The 21,731-nt window shown below is 43.5% G+C and overlaps 1 protein-coding gene across 1 annotated transcript in view; it reads right to left on the bottom strand.

The window, feature by feature from the left end:
• Positions 1-21,318, bottom strand: part of TRANK1 (tetratricopeptide repeat and ankyrin repeat containing 1) — a 54,049-nt gene extending 32,731 nt beyond the window's left edge. The window contains exons 1-5 of the mRNA XM_084281306.1: positions 21,189-21,318; positions 5,445-5,579; positions 3,787-3,910; positions 2,996-3,146; positions 1,836-1,954 (exon numbers count right to left, since the gene is read on the bottom strand). Of these exons, the coding sequence (XP_084137432.1) occupies positions 1,836-1,954; positions 2,996-3,146; positions 3,787-3,910; positions 5,445-5,579; positions 21,189-21,199 (540 nt within the window). The 5' untranslated portion in view covers positions 21,200-21,318. The remainder of the gene's footprint in view (positions 1-1,835; positions 1,955-2,995; positions 3,147-3,786; positions 3,911-5,444; positions 5,580-21,188) is intronic.
• Between the last annotated feature and the right edge of the window lie 413 nt (positions 21,319-21,731).

Here is a 21,731-nt window from a genome sequence, read left to right as displayed (position 1 = left end):
CACAAGTTAGAGGACTGGGCAATTACCAACAATTGGAAGTTTAACAAGTGCTGAACTCTGCACCTGTGATGGGGGAACCCTTTCTATTTGGGGGACAAGAAGCTTGAGAGCAGCCCCATGGAAAGGGATCGGAGGGTTTTGGTCAACAGCAAGTTGAATATGAGTCAGTGTTGACACTTTTGATTGCCAGTGCATAATCTCTTGGGGTACACGAAGTACAGCACCACTAGCTGGTTGAAGGAAGTGACTGTCCCACTCTGATCTGTGCCGGTGTGGCCTCAGCTCAAGTACTGTGTGCAGTTTTGGGCACCACAATGTAAGAAAAGCATAAAACTATAGAGAGTGTCCAAAGAAGGGCTACAAAGATAGTGAAGGGTCTAGAGGGCAAGATGTATGAGGAGCAGCTTAAGTCAATTGGATTGTTCAGCTTGGAGAAGACCAGACTGAGGGGAGGCCTCATGGCAGCCTGCAGCTCCCTCATGATGGGAGCAGAGGGGACAGCGCTGAGCTCTGCTCTCTGGGGACAGCAACAGGACCCAAGGGGACAGCATGGAGCTGGGACAGGAGAGGTGTTAGGAAAAGGTTCTGCACCAAGAGGTGGTTGGGCATTGGAACAGGCTCCCCAGGGAAGCAGTCACAGCTCTGAGCCTGTTGGGAGTTCAAGAAACATTTGGACAATGCTCTCAGATATAAGGTTTGATTTTGGGGTGGTCGTGCAAAGAGTCAGGAGCTGAACTTGATGATCCTTGTGGGTCCTGACAATTTGGAATATTCTATGATTCTATAATTCTATGCTGTGATTTGGTTTGGCAAATGACCTTTAACGTTCATGGGGATGAGACTCCCCGTCTATACCAACCTCCTGAACAGAAAGCAAGAAATGGCCATGCAACATTTTGCCATTTCTTAGTTAAGTTTCCCCAACATGCCCAGCCGTGGCTGCTGGCCCCTGCTGTGTCCTGTCTGCAGTCAGACAGAGTTGGCTAGAACTGACTGTGTCTGGCACAGAACTGCCCCAGCCTTGTCTCATCACAGGAGCCCAGCAGCCCCCTGACAGCACCTCACCAACACCTCATAATTGTGATGATGATCCATTTTTCATACAGACATACATAATGGTCAAAGTTGGAAGGGACCTCTGAAGGATCATCTAGAGCACATTGCACAGGATAGCATCCAGGCAGGTTTTGAATACCTCTAGAGAAGGAGACTCCGCAACCTCTCTGGGCAACTTGTGCCAGTGCTCTGTCACCCCCACATTGAAGAAATACCCTCTCATATTGAGCCAGAATCTCCCGTGCTTCAATTTGTGCCCCTTGCCTCTCATCCCCTCACTAGGCACAACTAAAAAGAGACTGGCTACATCCTCTTGAGACAGTCAATACAAGATAATAGGAATAAAATAAATTATCCTTCTGATTTTCTCCGGCTTTAACAACCGTATACTTCCACTGAGATGCTCCTCTATTTGTAGGTCTTTCACAGACAGCTTCAAAAATCCATCTAGCCACACAGAACAAAAGGACACCACTAATAAACACATATTTCTCCCCTTAATGTCTTTCAAGAATAAACACCCATAGATAGCACAATTACATAGACAACAGCAAGAGACGAGCAGGACCCTTGGTTAATTTATCCTTTTGAGAAATTATTTTCAGGAGTTATTTAGCACTAGGAGTATTTCTGAAGTCTAAAAATCAAGTATTTGAATGAGGAAATACTTTTTTTTTCTTTTGAATTTAAAAGTAACACAAGCTTACCCTGAACAGGTACCAAACGAGTGCCTATTACACAGCAATACATAACACTTGTTTTCACAAGGACAGACTTACCCGCCACTTTCCTTTCTGGGCCAACTTTTCCATCACTGCTTGCCAAATCAGTGCATTAAACCTTGCACTGAAAATATAATCATATGCAGGGTGAAAAGTTGGTGGAAAGACTCGTTCATCTGCAAGAAGAAGCATTTATGGGAAGTTTTTAATATACACAGAGCTTTTAAAGTTGCTGTCTACAACTAAATTAGTTCACTGCACATGGGCAGTTTTAGTACTGATTAATGCCCAGAAGAATGTCAATAGGGAACACAAATCTGACTTATTTAACACTACATGCCTTGGCCACTCAACTGAAATGGTGCCTTGTTACCAGCAGCTGGTCTTCATCAAACACAGAAAAAAAATAAAACCTGCCCTCAAGAAACACCCCTAAGTTCCACAACATTGTAAACTTCATGGTGATATTGCCACTAGTAAATGCTGCTAAGCTAATCAACATCCTTAATATGGGGCTGAGTTCAGATGGGGCAGCACAGGCACAACACAAAACCTTTTGGCACACCTCCAGGTCCCATCAAACAAAGCTTGCAAACCAAACAAAAAAAGCAAACAAGAAGAAACTGAGGAGAGAAGGGAGACATACAGCAAACATTACTTGAAAAAAAGCACATAATGGCAGAGAAAGGTCAAATTCTGTCTTCCCATTGGTGTCCTTTATTAGCTGAGGGACAGTCCCCCACAGGAATACACTACACTATGAGCTTAAATTTAAGCTGAGTATCTTCTTATTATTTTCACATCTACTTAGCTAAAAGGAAAAGCAGAGTGGTTTGCAGAAAAACTAAATGAACAAAAAATTCACTAAAGCCTTAGAGATCTGGAGCTCCGTATACCCAGCTTTGGCTCCCTGGCTCTGAATTTTAACCTTTTCTAACTGCTCTACAACTGATGTCTTCATGCAAGTTAACACATTTCCCTGCACAGTGATTTGGAATCACTGATATTTGCTGTATGCAAATGTAACAAGTTTATTCCATCCTTTTAATTAAGCTACTCAACATATTCATAATTTCCAAGCAGACCTGTGGTGCTGAGGGCCAATTAAATGATCAACAAGGATGCTCTACAAAGGACTTGTGTTGTCCCCATCACTACTGAAAGGCTCTTAGATTAAAGTTTTAGGCTCTAAGATTAAGGTTTTAACCAGAGCTTACCGTTGACACTTGTGAATATTCCTGCTATAAAATCAGCAACCTGAGATTGATCTACAGAAGCATTCAGAAGTATCAAACCCTTATGAAACATAGAAATTGCCTCAAAAGAGTTTGACAACATGATCAATGAGTGGCCAGCTCTGTAATAAGCCTGAGGGGAAAAAAAAAAGAAAAAGAAAGAAAAAGAAAAAGAAAACCACACCACTGTTAGGAAAATACTCAGATCTTGATTACATTAGATCAAGAACATTTAGAAGAAAATGATAATTATCATTTTCTTCTAAATTCAATTATTCAATATTGAATAATAATTCAATAATTACGCTATAAAATGGCATGCACTACTATTTTCACAGCTTCTCAAATATATCCAAAAAATGCAATCAAATCCCTTGTAATTCACACTCTGCTATTGATGTCATTGCAAATACTACAAAAAATGATAAATATTATCTATTATATCTAGATAAATATTATTTACTATACCTAGATAACTAGAGTAATAGAAAAATCAGAAAATAACTAAAAGATGAGAAGATACACTATTAGCAATTATGGACTTCTTTGTTGGGATCCAGAAAGAAACAGCAAGCAAAAGAGAGCTGCTTCATTTTATTAGAAGTACTACTACATTAATAATTCTGATGTTCACGTGGCAGAGCCACACACTGATTCTATGATTTTACGTTGTATTTGCTTAGCACATCTTAAAAACAAAGCAAGAAGCAGATACTGACACTTGTTTTAAAATGTAAGGCAGGCAAAAACAGACAGCTTAAACATCTGAATACCTTAACATACTCTGGATTCCAGCGTAAGCTCTCAAAAGCTGAAAACATTGCTTCTCTCCATTTACCGAGATTGTACAAGGCAGTTGATTTGTTGCAGTATAACACAGCTATGTCCTCAGAACACCTGAAAATACGTTACCAGCATAACTGCTTATTCAATTAAAAAAGGATGCAAGACACTTTACAGATAGCAACAAGAAATAAAACCATCACCCACCTAACAAAATTGGAGAGAAAAAACAGCTGTAGCAAGTAAAGATCATTTGAACATCAGCTATAAAATCTTAGTGACATTCTAAATGATATTTAAGCGATATCCTGGTCCCTTTTGAAGCAGAAGACCAACACACTGAAATACCACAGTATGAGCTGAACTCAATGATCCACGTGCATACCTTCCAACATGGTATATTCTATGTTTCTAGAAGGATTTAGAGACAGCTTAGACCATCTAGATATACCTAGATACTCTGTTAGGTTTGTGGCCAAGAATAGGAGAAAGCAGACATACGAAAGGTAGAACAAACGCTAAATACAGTTAGATCCACCAAAATACAAAAGCTATTTTACTGTATCAGAAGCTGATGAAGTTAACAGAACTATTTACATTTATGCCAGTTAACAAAATAAATGTATTTTGGAGAACAGAATATACTAAAGTACATGCATTTGAATGCGAGAGAGTTTCTGGAAACAGCTGCCCAAAACTTACGGAACTACAGACCACAGGGTACTGGGAAGCCTGAGAAGCCTATCTTGCCTGAACTTAAACAGTATGTAGCATGGTGCTGAATCCTCCACATTATTCTTATCTACTAACATGCACTCAAAAAAGTTGTTTCAACTTCACCAGACATGTTCAGAGCACACTCCCGCACATGAGTAAATCCAGCCAAAGCAACCTATGGCAAAGAGAAGCCCAGAAGCAAACCGTGTGAGAAGACAAGTTAGTGCTTCTTGGAAAGTGGAGATGGCTTCCTAAGCTCTGTCCTTGCTTGGTCCCACTCCCCCCATACGCTCTAGGCTGTGTTTTACCACCCTGAGTCTAAGGGCAAAGAGTCAAACTGGCTGGTGTTAAATAGGATAAACATCAGTGCTAATACATGGCAGCAATGAATATTTAATAGTTAACAATACGCAGTTATTTAACCACTAATAATGTTAGCAACCGATGTTTACTGATGACAACAAGCACTTACCATTTGGAAAGAAACATCCAAACAACTCTTTGGCTAAAAAGTTTGAACAGATCTTAGAATACTAAGAAAGTCTAAATAAAAAAGTAACCTGCATTAATTGTTTTAAAAATAATTCATGACCCATGGACATGACCAGTACCTGGTAGAACCACAGCAACATCAATCCACAATATCAGCTTCAAACAGAAGTAATTTAACACAAACCACCAAGGACATGGAAAATTAATTTGAGTTTTAATTATATTCATTTATAATTAACATTTATATAAAAGCATTCAGATATTGCTAACTTATCTCCCACATACACATCAAAAACAATTCCTCTTTAATTATAAAACTGCAATACCAAAGAGTGTGACAAAAAATACAAGAACGTCAAGTGTCAGGGAAAGAAACGGTTTTCAGTTAATTGTAGTACTGTACCCAATGGTTCACATCTGGTAATCAAAGAGTACTTACAGGATCCATTGCCTTATCTGAATAAGCGTACGCAGAGCTTGATCATACTTTCTGATGGCCAAAGAGTAACTTCCATTTTTAAAATCCTCGTTCCCAGCTTTTTTCATAAACTGTGCATATTGCATGGCATCCATGCTAATTATGAAAAAGAAAAAAAATAAAATCAAACAGCATTGATTTGAGACACTTCTGTTCCCAAAATCTATTTAAACTCTTGCCTTAGGAATTGCATATTTGAAAAGGAGGACAAAAAAAACAACTTTTTGTTGCAGTTGGAATAATAAAATGCAACTCATGTGCTAACCTCATCTTTGCTGTTGATACCAACTTCCCAGCTATTTTTTAATCAACGTCGGGCAACCAAATATATCACTGGAACACATTTTACTTTTTTTTTTTGTTTAAGTCTTGCGCTCTTTTTAAAATTAAGATTCAAAATTATTTACGTGTGTAAATATACATTAAACGCTGGAGGAAGAATCTGAGATAGAGTTCATATATTTCAGAAACATATAAAGCTATATAAGTTATTTACTTTTTATTTATCTTTATGAGTTTTCCTTTGTCTGGCCTCTCTGCCTAGACATTTAATAATCCAGTCCATACAAGACTGCTTTGAAACTTGATTACTACAATGTAAGTGTATTAATAGTGCATGAAGACCTTCAATCGAATTTTAAAAAGTTATTAATAGAACCTGGAAAAATTAAAGGTCAGAACAGGCATCAACTGCAACTGACTGAGAAAAACATTTCATAATTAAAATTGTAATGCCAGGTTCCTCATAAAAGTAATCACATTTTCCAGTAGCTGGGTAAACAAATACAAATGGAAAAGTAGCTACATGTATGTGGAGAAAACGTCAAGAAAACAGATGATAAAATAGAATGCTAAGGCCTTGAATAGAATCATTCATCACAACTGGATTTTATGTTTAAACACCACTTCCATTACCTTTGAATGGCTCTATTAATCTCACAAATCTCAGTATTAGCAAGTAAGATTAAATCCCCAAGAAGGAATGCACAGGTTTATTTATTATCCAAGTACTAACAGGTGCAGAACAAAACCAGTATCAATCTGTAACCCACTAACAGAACCTGTAAAATCTCTTCATGTAAACCAAACTACACGTGTCTTAATATACGAGCCTGTAGACAAACCAAAAAATAATACTGACATTTTCTCTACAGCACTTCTCAATGAAGCGAATGAGGACACAGAATCCAGGATAGTCGAGACCTGGAGACCTTTTATTGTTCCAATCCAGATATTATATAGCTTCCGACCCAGCTACATGTGCTGCATGTGTCTAGCACGCATCGTTACAGACTTCTGATTGGTGCATTCCTTTTGATCACGTGTAGCCCTCTATACACCCATCCGAACCTAGCAACTTCTTCTTATTGGTTCCCACTCCCTCTCATTCTGCCTGGTTACCACTCTATGCCCTTGAGTAACCTTCTTCTTAACCCTTAGTGCACCGCCATATCAATCAGCTCCAGTTTATCACCGAACAGGTCACCCATAATTCCCCCTTTTTTTGTTTCTACAAGCCAAATTGTGCACAACGAGTGATTAATCATTTTTTTTCAAACAGTGCAACAGGCATGGTATAACTAGTATAACTGCAACAAACATGATAAGCAAAATAATCACACCTTTTACAAACTCCGCTAGCCACCCGGTTATTCCTAATCCCTTTAGCCAGAACTCTAGTCCCAGTGAGCTTGTTGTTAGCTTATGAGACAACTCATTCATTTTTTTACTGTTGACCAAAGCTACAAGCTTTGTTTGTTTGTAATTTATCTGGTAACAGAATCCTGTTGCAGGAAGCACAGCCAAAAGCCGTGCCATAAACCCCTAAACCATGCTTAGCAGCGTCATTGTAATCACAGGTGTTATTTGTATTTCTATACCCATATGGCCCTTTCCAGGTTCCTGTAGCAGGATTCATCTGATAGCCACTGCTACATTCACATTTGTAGCCACCTTTCAGGTTGATACAGATTTGACTACAGATACCAGGGTTTTGACATTCATTAATACCTCCACAGTTTCTCTTGTCTACAAACTCAAACCCAGCTGGACAGTCACATTCATTTATGATGCATTCCTTCAGGGGCTCATCACCCCAGTCCTTGCAGTCTCTCTGCTGGTTACACACTTTATTGATACCTATGCATTCTCCACTTTTGCACTTGAATTTGCCAGGTCCAGAGCACTGAATAACACTGTTACAGTTTGCTTCATCAGTGCCATCCAGACAGTCTCTCATACCACTGCGCTGCCTACTTCCATGGACACAGTTCCCATCTTCACATCTGAACTGGTCTGGCCTGCAGGTCTGAGAAGGGCAGTTAATTTCATCACTTCCATCCTTGCAATCAGGATCTCTGTCACAGTCTTTTTCACCATCACATTTCCAGGACACTGGGATACACTGGGTTGACTGAGGACCACAGCTGATTTAATTTACCCAGCATGGTCTCATATGACACAGCTCAGCACTTTCGTCAGACCCATCTTCACAGTCCGGATCCCCATCACACTGCCATCTGTTTGGCACACACTGACCACTGTTGCACACAAAGTCAGATTCAGCACACGTCTTCTTCACACAAGCACTCTCACCACTGCCATCTGAGCAGTCTTCACATTTTGCTCTAGCACCGTCGGCAGCAGTGCACAGGCAGGTGAGGGCAAGCAGCAGGCAGAGTGCCCCGCAGCGCGGCAGCGCCCGCTGCTGCCCCACACCTGTGTCACTTATACTACTCCTATTACCCGTACTGTTAGTGTCAGTGGCATCCTCCTGGTACCGTTTCTGTCTTTGTTGCCCCTTACTCTCCCCCTTTTCTTTTTGCCACTGACCATTCACCACAAATGGATGAGACACATGATTACTAGTTAGGAAAGAGAGTGTAACATCTGCTATACGGCTGCAGGCAGTGCCGGCTGCAACCTTAGAAGCGGTTTGTGAAAGAGCCTGCCAGTGGTCATTTGGCAGTGTAATCTGCGTCTCTGTGTAATCTGCGTCAGTGTAATCTGCCCCGCAATAGAGCTAAGTCATCATTAGTAATCCGTAGAATGTGGCAACCCCACGGAATGTTATTCAGAAACATAGTTATAACACCGATCTGGGGACGAATAGTCTTTTTTGCATTGCAAGATAAACCTCTTATAAAAAGAATGCCAGAGAGAAGCAGCACAGCCGCCGCTGCTTCCATGGTTACGTCAGACAGGCTGCAGGGTCCTGATGTCCGTCCCTCTGCTCTGTGCCAACTCACCACATAGCGAGGGTCGGCTGCCGTTGTCCACTGACGCCTCTGGTCTCCCGTAGCAACTCGATCTCAGATGTCCCACATCACACCGCGATTACTTCAATTTCACACGATTACTTCAATTTCCCACGTTTTCCGCGGCTCCATTTCCCGCGTCTCTCCGCGATTCCTTTTCCCGCGTCTCTCTGCAATTCCTTTTTCCGCGTCCCTCCGCGATTCCTTTGTTCAGATCGGTGCGTAGAGTGTTTCAATGTCTCTCAGGTGTTCCGGCATCCGTCAGGTCTGTCCTTGTCTCTCGTAGTTGGCCGTAGCCCTGCAGCGTCAGTCAGTGCTCTCTCCAGGCAGTGGTAGGCTTGCCGCGTGCCTCGGGTCTCCCGGCGCCGCTCCGATGTCCCGACCTCAGCCTGTTCAGGCACCATATGTTGCAGGAAGCATGGCCGAAATCACGACAGACACCAGCAGAGTCAGATCATGCTCCATTTTATTGCCCGAATAGCCTAACTTTTATAGTGAACTTAACAGGGGCGGACAGTGTTTCACACAAGATTATTGGTCAAAAGCACTCAGACAAACAACTAGAAGAAAACAAACCCACCTGCAAGAAAACAACCCCCTTGTGATTAGCAGTCACATAGACCTTGTCCTTGAAGCCAGCTACTGGTAACAATATTTTTCTGAATTCCTCAATTGGGCGATGTGGGAACACTGTCATGGGAACTTCTCATAGTTGCCCTGGTAGCTTGGTTTGCTCAGTTATAGCAAGCCATGGGATTTTTGCTGTTTCAAAAATCCCTCAACAGAATCCCAACCAAGCAGGTCATGAACAGATTGTCTGCGCTGGCCATCGAGAGACATGTGTGGTCCTGTCCCATCATGTTGGCAAGGGTGACCCAAATGTTTTATCTGAGCTGGATTGAGACCCAAGCGGCACCAAAACTGCAGAGGTGAAGGAGGGCAGTGATCTCAACCAAGGCCACACGCCACAGGCCGGCACCCATCATGATCCCTGTCCTGTAGAGATGCAAGCATACCCTTATCCCCAAGTTATTAGGTGGTATGGTTCTTCCCCCCCCCCCCCCCCGCTATCCAAGTTTCGCATCATAACCATCACCTTTCATGTTTTAACTGATGTTAGTTCTGATTCCATTGTTTTAAAATGCTTGATAAGGGGTGGTACATCTTCATGTTGAAACATAGATTACTTTAGCTAACTTATTCTGTGGTGTCTCTTGAGTCTCCCCATTTTTGTTTTGCTAGCAGGTCCTTTATTGTGCTGTGGACTACGTTCTACTATGGCTTGTCCTGTGGGTGAGTGTGGGATGCCTGTCTTGTGCATGATACCCCAAGTGTGGAAAAACACCGTTGTAGAGTAGCTGACATATGCAGGTCCATTATCTGTTTTTATTTCTTTTGGGATGCCAAGGGCAGCAAAGGCTGCACAAAAATGTGCCTGGACATGACAGCCAGTCTCGCCTGCCGTTGCCAGATTGTATGTGAAGAGGTGTCTATGGATACGTGAACATATTTTAACCTTCTGAATTCAGGAATGTGATTAATGTCAGTTTGCCAAATCTATAGGGAAGAGAGACCCCTAGGATTCACGGTAGTCAGTGGGCCTGTCTGCTGTTGACAATCTGGGCAGGTTTGGACTATGAGTTTTGCCTTTCCTATAGGGATGGCAAATTGTCTGCACAATACTTTCGCTGTCTGGTGAAAGAATTGATGTGACAAATAAGCCTGAGATAGTGTATTTGGTACTAGGACTTGCAATGCTACATTAGCTAGCTGGTCAGCTCAGGCATTCCCCTTACGCCCGGTAAAATGGTGTGATTCCTAATATGAATTATGCAGTATGGATGGGTACATTGCTCAACAAGGAATAGCATTTCCTTGAATGCTGCAAATAATACTTCATTCTGAATGTTCCTAATTTGAGATTAATTCATTGTAACACTCCCACCACATGTTGTGAATCTGACACAATATTCACTGGGAGCCGATGCCATTGTTTAAATGCCAATATTAGTGCATGTAATTCTACTATTTGTGGGGAGCCTTGAATGTTTTCTATTATGTGATTCCACTGGTTCCCTTGTTCCCATGTACCTACAGCTTTTCCATTCGCCCCAACCCATCAGTGAATACAGTTTGTCCTTGGACAGGGTGCCATCTATATAGGGGTTTAACCTCGAGTTGTACATTGTTATAAAAGGTGAACATTTTATGAGATGGGAGGTGCATATCTAATTGACCATCAAAACCCGAAAGGGCTGCTTGCAGCTCAATGCTATTCTGGAGGCACCAGTTGAGGTAGTCCTTAACTATCAGAATAACAATGCTTTTTGGTTCCTCTCCAGCTATCTCTACAGTACATTCTCTGCCCTTCTTAATTAAGGCTGCAAACATTTCAATATAAGTTGTGAATGTCTTAGTAGGTTGATGAGGTAAGAACACCCATTCTAGTAACAATAGTGGATTCACTGCAGCAGGATCCCATTGCACGATGATAGCTAAAGGTTGCTGATTCTGGTTGTATATGTAGAACTGAATGGGTAAATTTTCCGCACGTGGTTGGCATTGTTGGGCTGAAAATTTTCCTCAACGTTGCTTAAAGCTACTCTGGCCGCATTAGTCATCTTTCGGGGCACATTAGTGTCCATGTCCCCCTTCAAAAGTTCAAACAATGGTGCTAAGGTTTGATTATATAATTGACCTGTATTTCCTATAAGCTTCTGGACATCATTCAGCATGCGGATTTTCACTGTGATGGCTACATTTTGGGGTTTAATACTCTGTTGTAATATCCCCCAGCCTAAATATTTCCAAGGCACCTCCATCTGGATTTTTTCTGGCACGATTTGTAACCTTCTTTGTTGCAACTTCTGCTGTAGAACAGGCAGCACTTCTCACACTAAGCTCTCGGATGGGCCAGAGAGCAATGTATCATCCATACAGTGATAAATGTACACGTGAGGGAATTGCCTTCGCACAGGGCTCAAAGCTTCTGCAATGTATGTCTGGCATATAGTTGGGGAATTTTTCATCCCTTGGGGTAGTACAGTCCAATGATATCTGTCCATGGGTTCACTCATGTTCATTTTCAGGACTGAAAAGGCAAATCAGGCAGCATCTTCAGAGTGAAGTGGTATAGTAAAAAAACAATCCTTCAAGTCAATAATTAGTATATTCCAATTTCGAGGGAGCATAGTAGGTGAAGGCAATCCGGGCTGGAGAGCTCCAACGTCTTCCATGACGTTGTTTATCTGGCACAGGTCACAGAGCAGTCTCCATTTCCCACTTCTCTCTTTGATCACAAATAGTGGTGAGTTCCAAGGACTAGTTGTGTGGGTGATATGTCCTAATTCCAATTGCTCTCTAATAAGTTCTTGGAGTGCAGTGACCTCTTCTGCTGAAAGCGGCCATTGATCCACCCACACCAGCTTCTCAGTTTTCCAGGTGAGTTTCATGAGTGGTCACTCGTCAACGGCCGCTATTGAAAATTTTCTGGAAAGCTCAGGGTAAAATTGCCCTGCCCCCTCACATCTCTTACCAGGAGGCTGACAGGTATTGGGACAGCATATGGCTGAACATGGTATGCCAAGCCTTGGTGAGCCTTAATGGTAAGCATATATTTACTCTGGTAAGTTTTGGAAACACCACCCACCCCCATTAAGGCCTTTTGGGGTTGAATCCAATGACCATCCAGTGGACCAGTCCTTTAGGGCTATTACTGTTACATCTGCCCCTGTATCCATTAACACCATGACTGGGGCATTTGGGGGGGGTTGGCAGTCAGGTAACGTAGCATTACTGTCAATATAGGTCTTTTAGTGGCAATGGTTGAGACCCCTGTTGACCCAAAGCCCCCATCACATTGCTTGCACTGTTCTGCTTAGGGAACAGTTGCTTTAAATATTAACTGGTCGATTCTGGTACCCTTTGGCACAAGCACCGGTGGCAAGGGAGTCCATGCCATGGCTTGTATGACCCCTTCATAATCAACATCAATAACTCCAGGCAGTACAAAAAGTCCTATTAAGGTGGTACTTGACAGTCCCCACAGGAACATGCTATATCTTTTACCTATTGGTCCCGTAATATTCAGCATTACTTTGCACACCCGAGTGTCCCAAAGGATGCAGTCCTCTACTGTGGAGACATCCAAACTGGCGCTTCCTTGGGTTTTGGCGGTGAGGTAGTCCACTGTGATATATTCGGCGAGGCCACTGGAGTGGTGCTCTGCTGTTGTTGTGGTCCAGGTGTCATCATTACTTGAGGCGGGTCCCATGAAGGCAGCCCACCCACAGCTGAGGACCAGGGCACTTGTGTCATCGCATGGCCCTGCCCCACACTCCGCCTCCCCTTTCCCTGCCACAGTTGCAGGGACTGTCCGAGCCCAGCAACTTCTTATTGGTTCCCACTCCCTCTAATTCTGCTGGTTACCACTCTATGCCCTTGAGTAACCTTCTTAACCCTTAGTGCACCGCTGTATCAATCAGCTTCAGTTTTTATCACCGAATGGGTCACCCATACCTCAAGAAGAACCTGAAGCATTGCAAATCACTACTGTATTGTTAACAGAGGTATTAAGAGGCATTCTGTGGATGACACTGCCTCATCTGCACATCTGCTCAGCTGGATGAAATGCACTACACATAGGGGAAAAGCAGCACACACCTCTGAAGAGGCAACAGCAGAAGAACCAGGTGCTGTGCCAAAGCTCAAATCAAGATTGCTTCAGGAAAAAGGTCAGAAGTTAGATCTTGCTATTTAAAGAAATAAATACTCTGTGATGATGTCTGCAATGCAAACATCACCTTACTAAATTTCCAAGGAAGCAGGAAGAACTGAGGAAAATTAAATACACAAATCAAATCACCTCATTGAGCAATGCACATGCAATACCTAGTTTAAAAATACTACTTATTGAGACAGCAAGTTGAGTGTACTCATAGCATAAGTGTCTTTTTTACATTGCATGGTATGAACGTCATTGAGGAGAACAGAAAAATAAAGAGTAACAGTGCAAAGAATAAAAAGCAAATGCTAAAAGATGGTCCTATCTTCTATTCTGCTAATTTTTTCAGCTTTCAACTTTTTATGATCAGAAGGCTAAATAAATGATTTTCACCAAGAATAGTACGAAAAAAATTAAATTACCCAAGGGTCTTATCATGTAGGCATAGCAGCATAACGGCCAGAAGAGGTTTGAAAATCGTCTGGTCCAACTATCACCATACTACCACTATCACCCTCTAAACCATGTCCCTAAGCACCAGGTCCAACCTTTCCTTGAATGCCCGCAGGTATGCCCCCGCTCCCCCGGACAACCCATTCCAATGCTTGACTAGTTCTTTTGGAGAAGAAACGTCTCCCAATTTCTAACCTAAACCTCCCCTAGCACACCTTGAGGCCACTCCCTCTAGTCCTATCACTAGTTACCTGCAAGAAGAGGCCAACCCCCAGCTCCCCACACCTTCCTTTCAGGTAGCTGTAGGGAGTAATAAGGTCCCCTTTGGGCCTCCTTTTCTCCAGATGAAACAACCCAAATTACTTCAGCCGCTCCTCACAGGACTTGTGTTCCAGGCCCTTCACCAACTTCATAGCCCCTCTCTGGACATACTCCAGAGCCTCGATGTACTTGTTGTACTGAGGGGCCCAAGCTGAATACAGTACCTGAAGTGTTGCCTCACCAGAGTACAGGGGGACGATCACCTCCCTGCTCCAGCTGGCTACACTATTCCTGATACAAGCCAGGATGCTGTTGGCCTTCTTGGCCACCTGGGCACACTGCCTGTTCACATTCAGGTGAGCATCAACCAACACTCCCAGATCCTTTTCCTCTACACAGCTTTTGAACCACTCTGCCCCAAGCCTGTAGCACTGCATGGGATTGTTGCAGCCAAAGTGCAGGACTTGGCACTTAACCATGTTGAACCTCATCCCATTGGCCTCTGCTCATCAACCCATCCTGTCCAGGTCCATCTGCAGGGCCTTCCTACCCTCCTGTATATCAACATTTCCCCCCAATTTGGTGTCATCTGCAAACTTACTGAGGGTGCACTCAATTCCCTCATCCTAGTCATCAATTAATACATTAAAGAGAATGGGCCCCAACACCAAGGCCTGGGGAACACCACTGGTGACTGGTCATCAGCTGGATGTCACTGTTTACCACCACTTTCTTGGCCCGTCGATCCAGCAAAGCATGTACCTGTCCAACCCATCGGCTGCCAGTTTCTCCAGGAGAATACTGTGGGAGACTGTGCCAAAGGCCTTGCTGAAGTCTAGGTAGACTATGTCAACAGGCTTTCCCTCATCTACCAGGCAGGTCACCCAGTCATAGGAGATGAGGTTGGTCAGTCAGGACTTGCCTTCCATGAACCCATGCTGACTGAGCCTGATCCCCCAGTTGTCCCATACACACTGCATGATTGTATTAAAGGCAACCTGCTTCATCACCTTTCCTGAAACCAAGGTTAGGCTGACAGGTCTGTAGTTCCCTGGGTACTCTTTACAACCCTTCTTATAGATGGGCATCACATTAGCAAGTCTCCAGTCATCTGGGACCTCGCCCCCCCCCCCCCTTTTTTTTTTTTTTTTTAAATGATAGTTGAATTTCAACCCTGTTCTTTCAAGAAAAGTTATGCTCCTCCTTAGGGTAAGGTTTGTTGTTTGTTTGTTTTTTTTAAACCTAGAATTATATTTATCTTGCTTTTCTTTATCGTCCACTTAAAGAACAATTAAAAATAAAAAGGTATCCAAAGGAAGTTTAAAGGATTCTTTCCCTCACAATACAGCAAAAAGACCCCCAGTTGCAAACACACATTTTAAGAGGCCTTTTAAAGGCTTCATGCGATGAGACATTTTGGATCTGAGCTCCATGTTTTGATTCAGGAGGTCAAATTCCCCCCAGCCCCTCCCATGTAGAGCAGCAGGATTTCCAGCAGATCACAAACTCCTGTGCTTTTCCAACATTAGTTTGCCAGCACAAACCTGAAGCCAAAGGTCATTTAAATAACCAGGATGTCTGCTGTAGGCTTTAGCAACTACATCTAATTTTGCAGACCCAAGAGATATACAGGTGTGCAAGTCTGACATCTAAATTAATTATCCAAAAGAATCACTGTACTGATTAGCACAGCATGACTTTCTGTTGCCTAACATCTTCCTGCAGCATAAACATTTTTAATCCCAAACCAGTATACTAAGTAAGACCTATTACATTAAAATCTGTTGAATGTGGCCAGCATTAAAAAACACGACCTATTACTCTGCCTTCAGTTGGTACAAGGTCAACTGCCCAGACCACAAGTCCATCTGAATATAACAGATACATATATTTTGTGTGTGTATGTGAACACACATTAATAACATATTTTGAAAAAAAATCAGACAAGATTATCTACTTTGTTGACTTATTTTTACAGCTCCTGAAGCCACCAGCACAACTCTGGCAGCAAAATGAAGCACATCCATTTATACCTGAAGAATTACAACACAAGATTATGCAGTTAAGTCAGAAACACTCTATTCTAGTTCATATTGCTATGTCCTGGTTTTGGCTGGGATAAAGTTAATTGTCTTCCCAGTAACTGGTCTGGTGATGTTTTCTGGATTTAGGATGAGAACAACACTGATAACACAACAGTCTCCCAGTTGCTGCAGAACAGTGCTTGCACAGAGCAAGGAGTTTCAGTTTCTGGTGTTGTCCTGCCAGTGAGGAGGCTAGGGGTACACCAGGCAGGGATGCAACCAGGACAGCTGGCACACACTGCCCACAGGTATGTCCCACACCATACCACATTGCTGTGCTCAGCAGTAAAACTAGGGGGTGGCTGCCACTGCTCAGGGAATGACTGGGCATCAGTGTAGTTTTTTTACTACCTGCTGACTGAGCATCATTTGCTTTGTTTATTTTTTTTTCCTTCCCCTCATTCCTGGAGTGTGTGTGTTGGGGGGGGGGCGGGGGGGGTAGTAAATGTCTGTCATGTTTTGCTGCCTGCTGGGTTAAACCACAAAATGTTGCCAGTGGGCAAAATTCAGCTGATAAGCTTGAAAACCCAAATAGAGACTGCCCACAATCCCATGTCTGTTGGGAATTGGCATACTGGGCATGGACATGAGTCTGTGGAACAATTGTTTGATCTGAGCTTGCCTTAAGCAACCAGGAGTAGGCCTTAGAAAATCTCATGGCCTGCTGTAGCTGAGCAAACCAAGCTACCAGAGTAACTATGAGAAGCTCCCACAACAATGATTCCCACATCGCCCAATTGAGGAATTCAGAAAAATATTGTTACCAGCAGCTGGCTTCAAGGACAAGGTCTATGTGACTGCTAATCACAAGGGGGGTTGTTTTCTTGCACGTGGGGTTGTTTTCTTGTAGTTGTTTGTCTGAGTGCTTTTGACCAATAATCTTGTGTGAAACACTGTCCGCCCCTGTTAAGTTCACTATAAAAGTTAGGCTATTCGGAGCATAATATAATAAAATGGAGCATGATCTGACTCTGCTGGTGTCTGTCATGCTTTCGGCCGTGCGTCCTCTAACACGTCATTTTTGAAAAACACTGCTCTGTACACCAATCATCGATCCCAAGAGGCAAGCTCGTGCTTTCTGAACATCTGAAGTTGACAATACTGAAAACTTCATAAAACTGAGAGCAAACCTGTGCAGACTGTTTGTTTCATCTGTGTCCAGTTAATGTACTTTAATAGAGAAACTACATAAAGCCTCTGTAAGCCCCCTCCTCTCCCTTTTTACTGCTGAGCCTGATGTGGTATGGCATGGTATCTGTTTCAGATCACCTGCCTGCTTGTGTCCCCTCCCGAATTCTTGCACACCTCCAGTCTATTGGCTGGGAAGGGGCAGAGCGAGAAACAGAGACGGCCTTGAGGCTCTGCAAACACTGCTCAGCAAAAGCTAAAACAACAGTTTATTATCAGAATTGTTTTGGTCACAAATCTAAAACAGCACCATGCAGTTGCTACAAATCCCAACTAGACCCAGGACAACTGCTTGTTCCCAGAGAAAGAGCTAGGGTTGTTACATAGCCTTACAGCTTAGCTTTCAGTATCAACAACAAAAGTCTGGCTTCAATCCTGTGGCATTACCCAATGGTAGAATAACAGTTTTATTCTTGAGGAACAGTAGCTTTCCTTAATGGAAGCAAAAAGTGAAATAATACTATCTGGGGAGTTCTGCATCTGAATTAAAGTAGTGGTTAAAAAGAGCATCCTTCCTTTTCTAGGAAACCCAACTTCTAAAGACTGTGCATTCCTCTTTTAGTAATGCAGAGGAATAAATGATTCTTACTCTTTCCACCCTAACCTAACAGGCAGACACTACCAACAGGCAGGGAGGAAAACAGAGGGGAAAAAAGCCCAGCAGTAAAGCAAACAAGCTAGATATATGTGATAAGCATTCAGTTTATTCATGTTTTCTCAACAGGCCTTGGGGCTCGCATTAGCTATTACCTGACAAGAGCAGGCAGGCTGTGAGAGCACAGTGCCACCATGAAGGCATCGCCATGTCACACTTTACTGCCACATGCCCACTACTGACACTCTATGTCCAAGTGTCCATCACCCAGATAAAGGATGACACATACACTATGTCCTGGTATAGATGCATGCAAATGTCACGGCAGGCCCCCCCCAAAAAAAGAAGAAAAACAAAGGGTGAGAAGGCCGTACCTTGAGAAGTCTATGCTCTGCCTGCTTGCCAGTTTTATTAACCTTTCTGACAACAGCAGCTACCAAATCCATATTTACAGAAGTCTCCCGTGAACATATACAGGCATAAATCCAACAGTGAAAAGCAGAAAAAAAGAATATACTTCTTACAGGATCTTCCATTTTTCATCAGATGCAGAAGTAATGCACAAAAAACCATCTTGAAACTGCCTGTGCTTTGAGAAGAGGCCTTGAAAGAATGGCAGATAAAAGAAATACAATTTCTGCAATCAGTATGAATGGGTTAGTGCTGACCAGCCATAACTTGACATGTTAAGAGACCTCATGCAGAGGGAGGGAAAGAAGTTGAGATTTTTAGCATTGCCATCCTCAAGTATCTGTTTGGTCTGGAGAAGTCATACTGATGTTTGTGAATATCCAAATACGTTAATATGTCTCACAAAGACTGTTTTAAACTCTTGCAGCATACATCAGCTCACCTTGGAGAAGCTGGTCATCCACAAACCAAAAGCCTATCAATAAGAAAGCAAAGCGCTTCCTCATTCTGCCCTGCAAAAGAACAACAAAAACTTGTGACTCATTACCTTTACAGATCACCATCAGTTCTGGAGGAACCCTACTACCTTTCCATCCTTCCAGCAGCCACGAGCACAACACAGTACTGAGCCCTACACCAAGCCAGGGCATACCATGGGACAAAACACATCTTGCTCAGGGACCCAATTTCACATCAAATCCCACACCCAAGTGCTGCACCTGTGGTTGAAAAGTCAGCTGTAAGACTTCTCACCTCTGTGGTTTTGCTTACTAGAAACACACAAGGCAGCTGAAAAGATGAAACATCTGACTGTGCTCAAGCTGAGCTTTCTCCTGGAAACCAGCACAGTAGTAAAGCGCTGGCTGCAGGGCACAGGCGTGGTCAGAAACAAGACATCCTAATTGACATTCAGCACACACTCCCCACATACCATTCAAGATATTAACAGAGCATTGAGGCTCCTGAGCTAATCATATCCTGGTATGTACAAGGCAGATAAGGAGATGTACAGTCTGGGTGAAACAAGTGGAGCAAGTGTAATACAAGCACGGGGAAACTCCTGCTGTGACCAAGGGCCCTTCTCTGGGCAGGGTTGGCCTAAATGACCTCCTCAGGTCCTCCTTCTCTAGATAACCACCATGCACTGGTTTCTATTTAAGCAAGCTATTATAAAGCAATTATTACTCATAACTACGCCCAGCTGCCTGATATCCCCAACCCCTCACACACCAAGCACACATGTAGCTGACCCCGCCTAGCAGCCCAGTTCCTCTTCAGAGGATGACCAGTAACAAGATAACAGAAGTGGGACCCAAGTCCAGTCAGTAGCACTGGGTCAGCCCTGTCAACTTGCAGCAATCCAAGAAAAACCTCAAGACAAGGATGCCACTAAAACATTACCAATAAATCCTCCAGAGGATGGATCTGTGGTCACTTTGCCTGCAGAAGAGGTGCTAAGGCCAGGAAGCAACATGGCAAGGCAATGGAAATCATAAGCACGTCACAAGAACAAGACAAACTTCCCAGATCCCATCCCAGGGAAGGAGAGCAGTGAGCACATGCCAGAACAGCAGCATGGTACCTGCTTTAGACCCTGAGCGCTCGCTGTGAAACCATAGCTTTACACCCATGAGCTGTGCAATAGAAACCTGAAAGACTGGATTGTTACAGTTTTTTTGTTTTCTCTGGAAAAGCTACAAGAAAAAATAACACTACCGAAAGATGGAGAATCACAGCTCCCTGTTTATAGGCAAGACCTCAATGCATCAGTAATCAATTCAGTGTCACAGGTCCTGAGCAAAGGCCATGATACACCATCCTGGATTTAACGTACTATCTCTTAACATCCTTCCTCTTTCCCTTGCAGGCTGAAGTCACACCCAGCACATGGGGATTTGCTTTCCTTGAAGGCTGCTCCACATCTTGCACTGGCAACAGGTTTGGCCTTGCTCCCCAGCATATCCTGTTTTGCTAAGGGAAAATAAACAAGCTGTTTCTTTCAGTTTCAAATTACCTTCCCCTCTTTGGAACATATCAGTAAGAAGGTACACCTCAGGGAAACAATGGTTAAAGCAAGTATGGAGTTATATTTTCAAGAAAAACATTGTGTAAACATAAGTGTACTTACAAAACAGCACCGCTTCTTTAAACGTAAAAAGGACTGGCATCTCCCATTTTGTGGGGAGAAAAAGTGATGCGAAGAAAACACGTTCAAGATTCTATCTAGAAAGTGCCATTACTAGTTTATAAAAAATAAAAGTCACCACCACAAACCCCTCACAAACCAGCAGAAACTGTTAATCCTACTTCCTATCACCTGAACCAACAACGGTCTTGAAATCCCTCATCTAGTTGAGCAGTCCAAACCCTAACCCCTATCCCAGCAAGATGTATTTACACTGCTGCAACTGTTTACTCATCCTGGCAAGGCTCCTGTCATCAAACAGCAGTGACCTTATAAGAAAGCAAAGGGAACAAGCAGTCTCAGTATTTGCTTTGTATAGATTAGCTCAGGATGACGTGACATCTGGAATAGAGAATTAAAAAAAAAAAAAAAAAAAAAAAAAAAATCTCCTAACACCAATGTTTCCAAGCTCATGCACAGACTGCAGCCACCGCTTGCCAAGTTTTGTTGCGTGCAGGTATGAAGAGCGGTAAGAAACACTGCTTTTTGCACGTTTTCCCTGAAAACGCAAAGCCCCTTCCCAGGCGAGCTAAACCCATTCTACCAACCTGAAGCTCATCTCCCGCGAATCAGGCGATAAACGCAGCAGCTGAGAAAGCTCTTCTTCCCTCGGCAGCACGCCCAGCCCCCTTTTCCAACACAGAAACCTGGCGGCAACCCTGCTTTGCAGGGCGAGGGGAGCAGCTCATCCCAGCTCCCTTCCACGGCTCGGGCACCGCCGTACGGCACCGTGCCCGCAATACCCCCCGGCGTAACAGCGCTCCGCCGCCTGCTTCTAAACGCAATGGCTCCGCCCGCGACCCCGCCCTGTAGCGTCACCCAGCGCAGGCCGAGCGGAGTCCAGGCCTCCCCCTCGTGCTGCAGCTTCCAAGGGTGGCCGCTCTCTCTGTGAGGAAATCCTTCCTGACACCCAGCCCAGCCCCCCTGGTGCAGCCCGGGGCTGTCACCTCGTGTCCAGTCGCTTGTCATCTGAGCATGGAGAGCGACACGCTGCTCCTGGCTGCAGCCTCCTGTCAGGCAGCTGTGGAGAGCAGGGAGATCTGCCCTCAGCCTCTCTCCCCTCCAGACCGAACAGCCCCAGGTCCCCCAGC

This window comes from Netta rufina (assembly GCF_964035555.1).
Source record: "Netta rufina genome assembly, chromosome: 2".
Taxonomy (NCBI): domain Eukaryota; kingdom Metazoa; phylum Chordata; class Aves; order Anseriformes; family Anatidae; genus Netta; species Netta rufina.
Note: the sequence above shows the minus strand (reverse complement) of the source record. Positions and strands in the feature narration are given on the sequence as shown.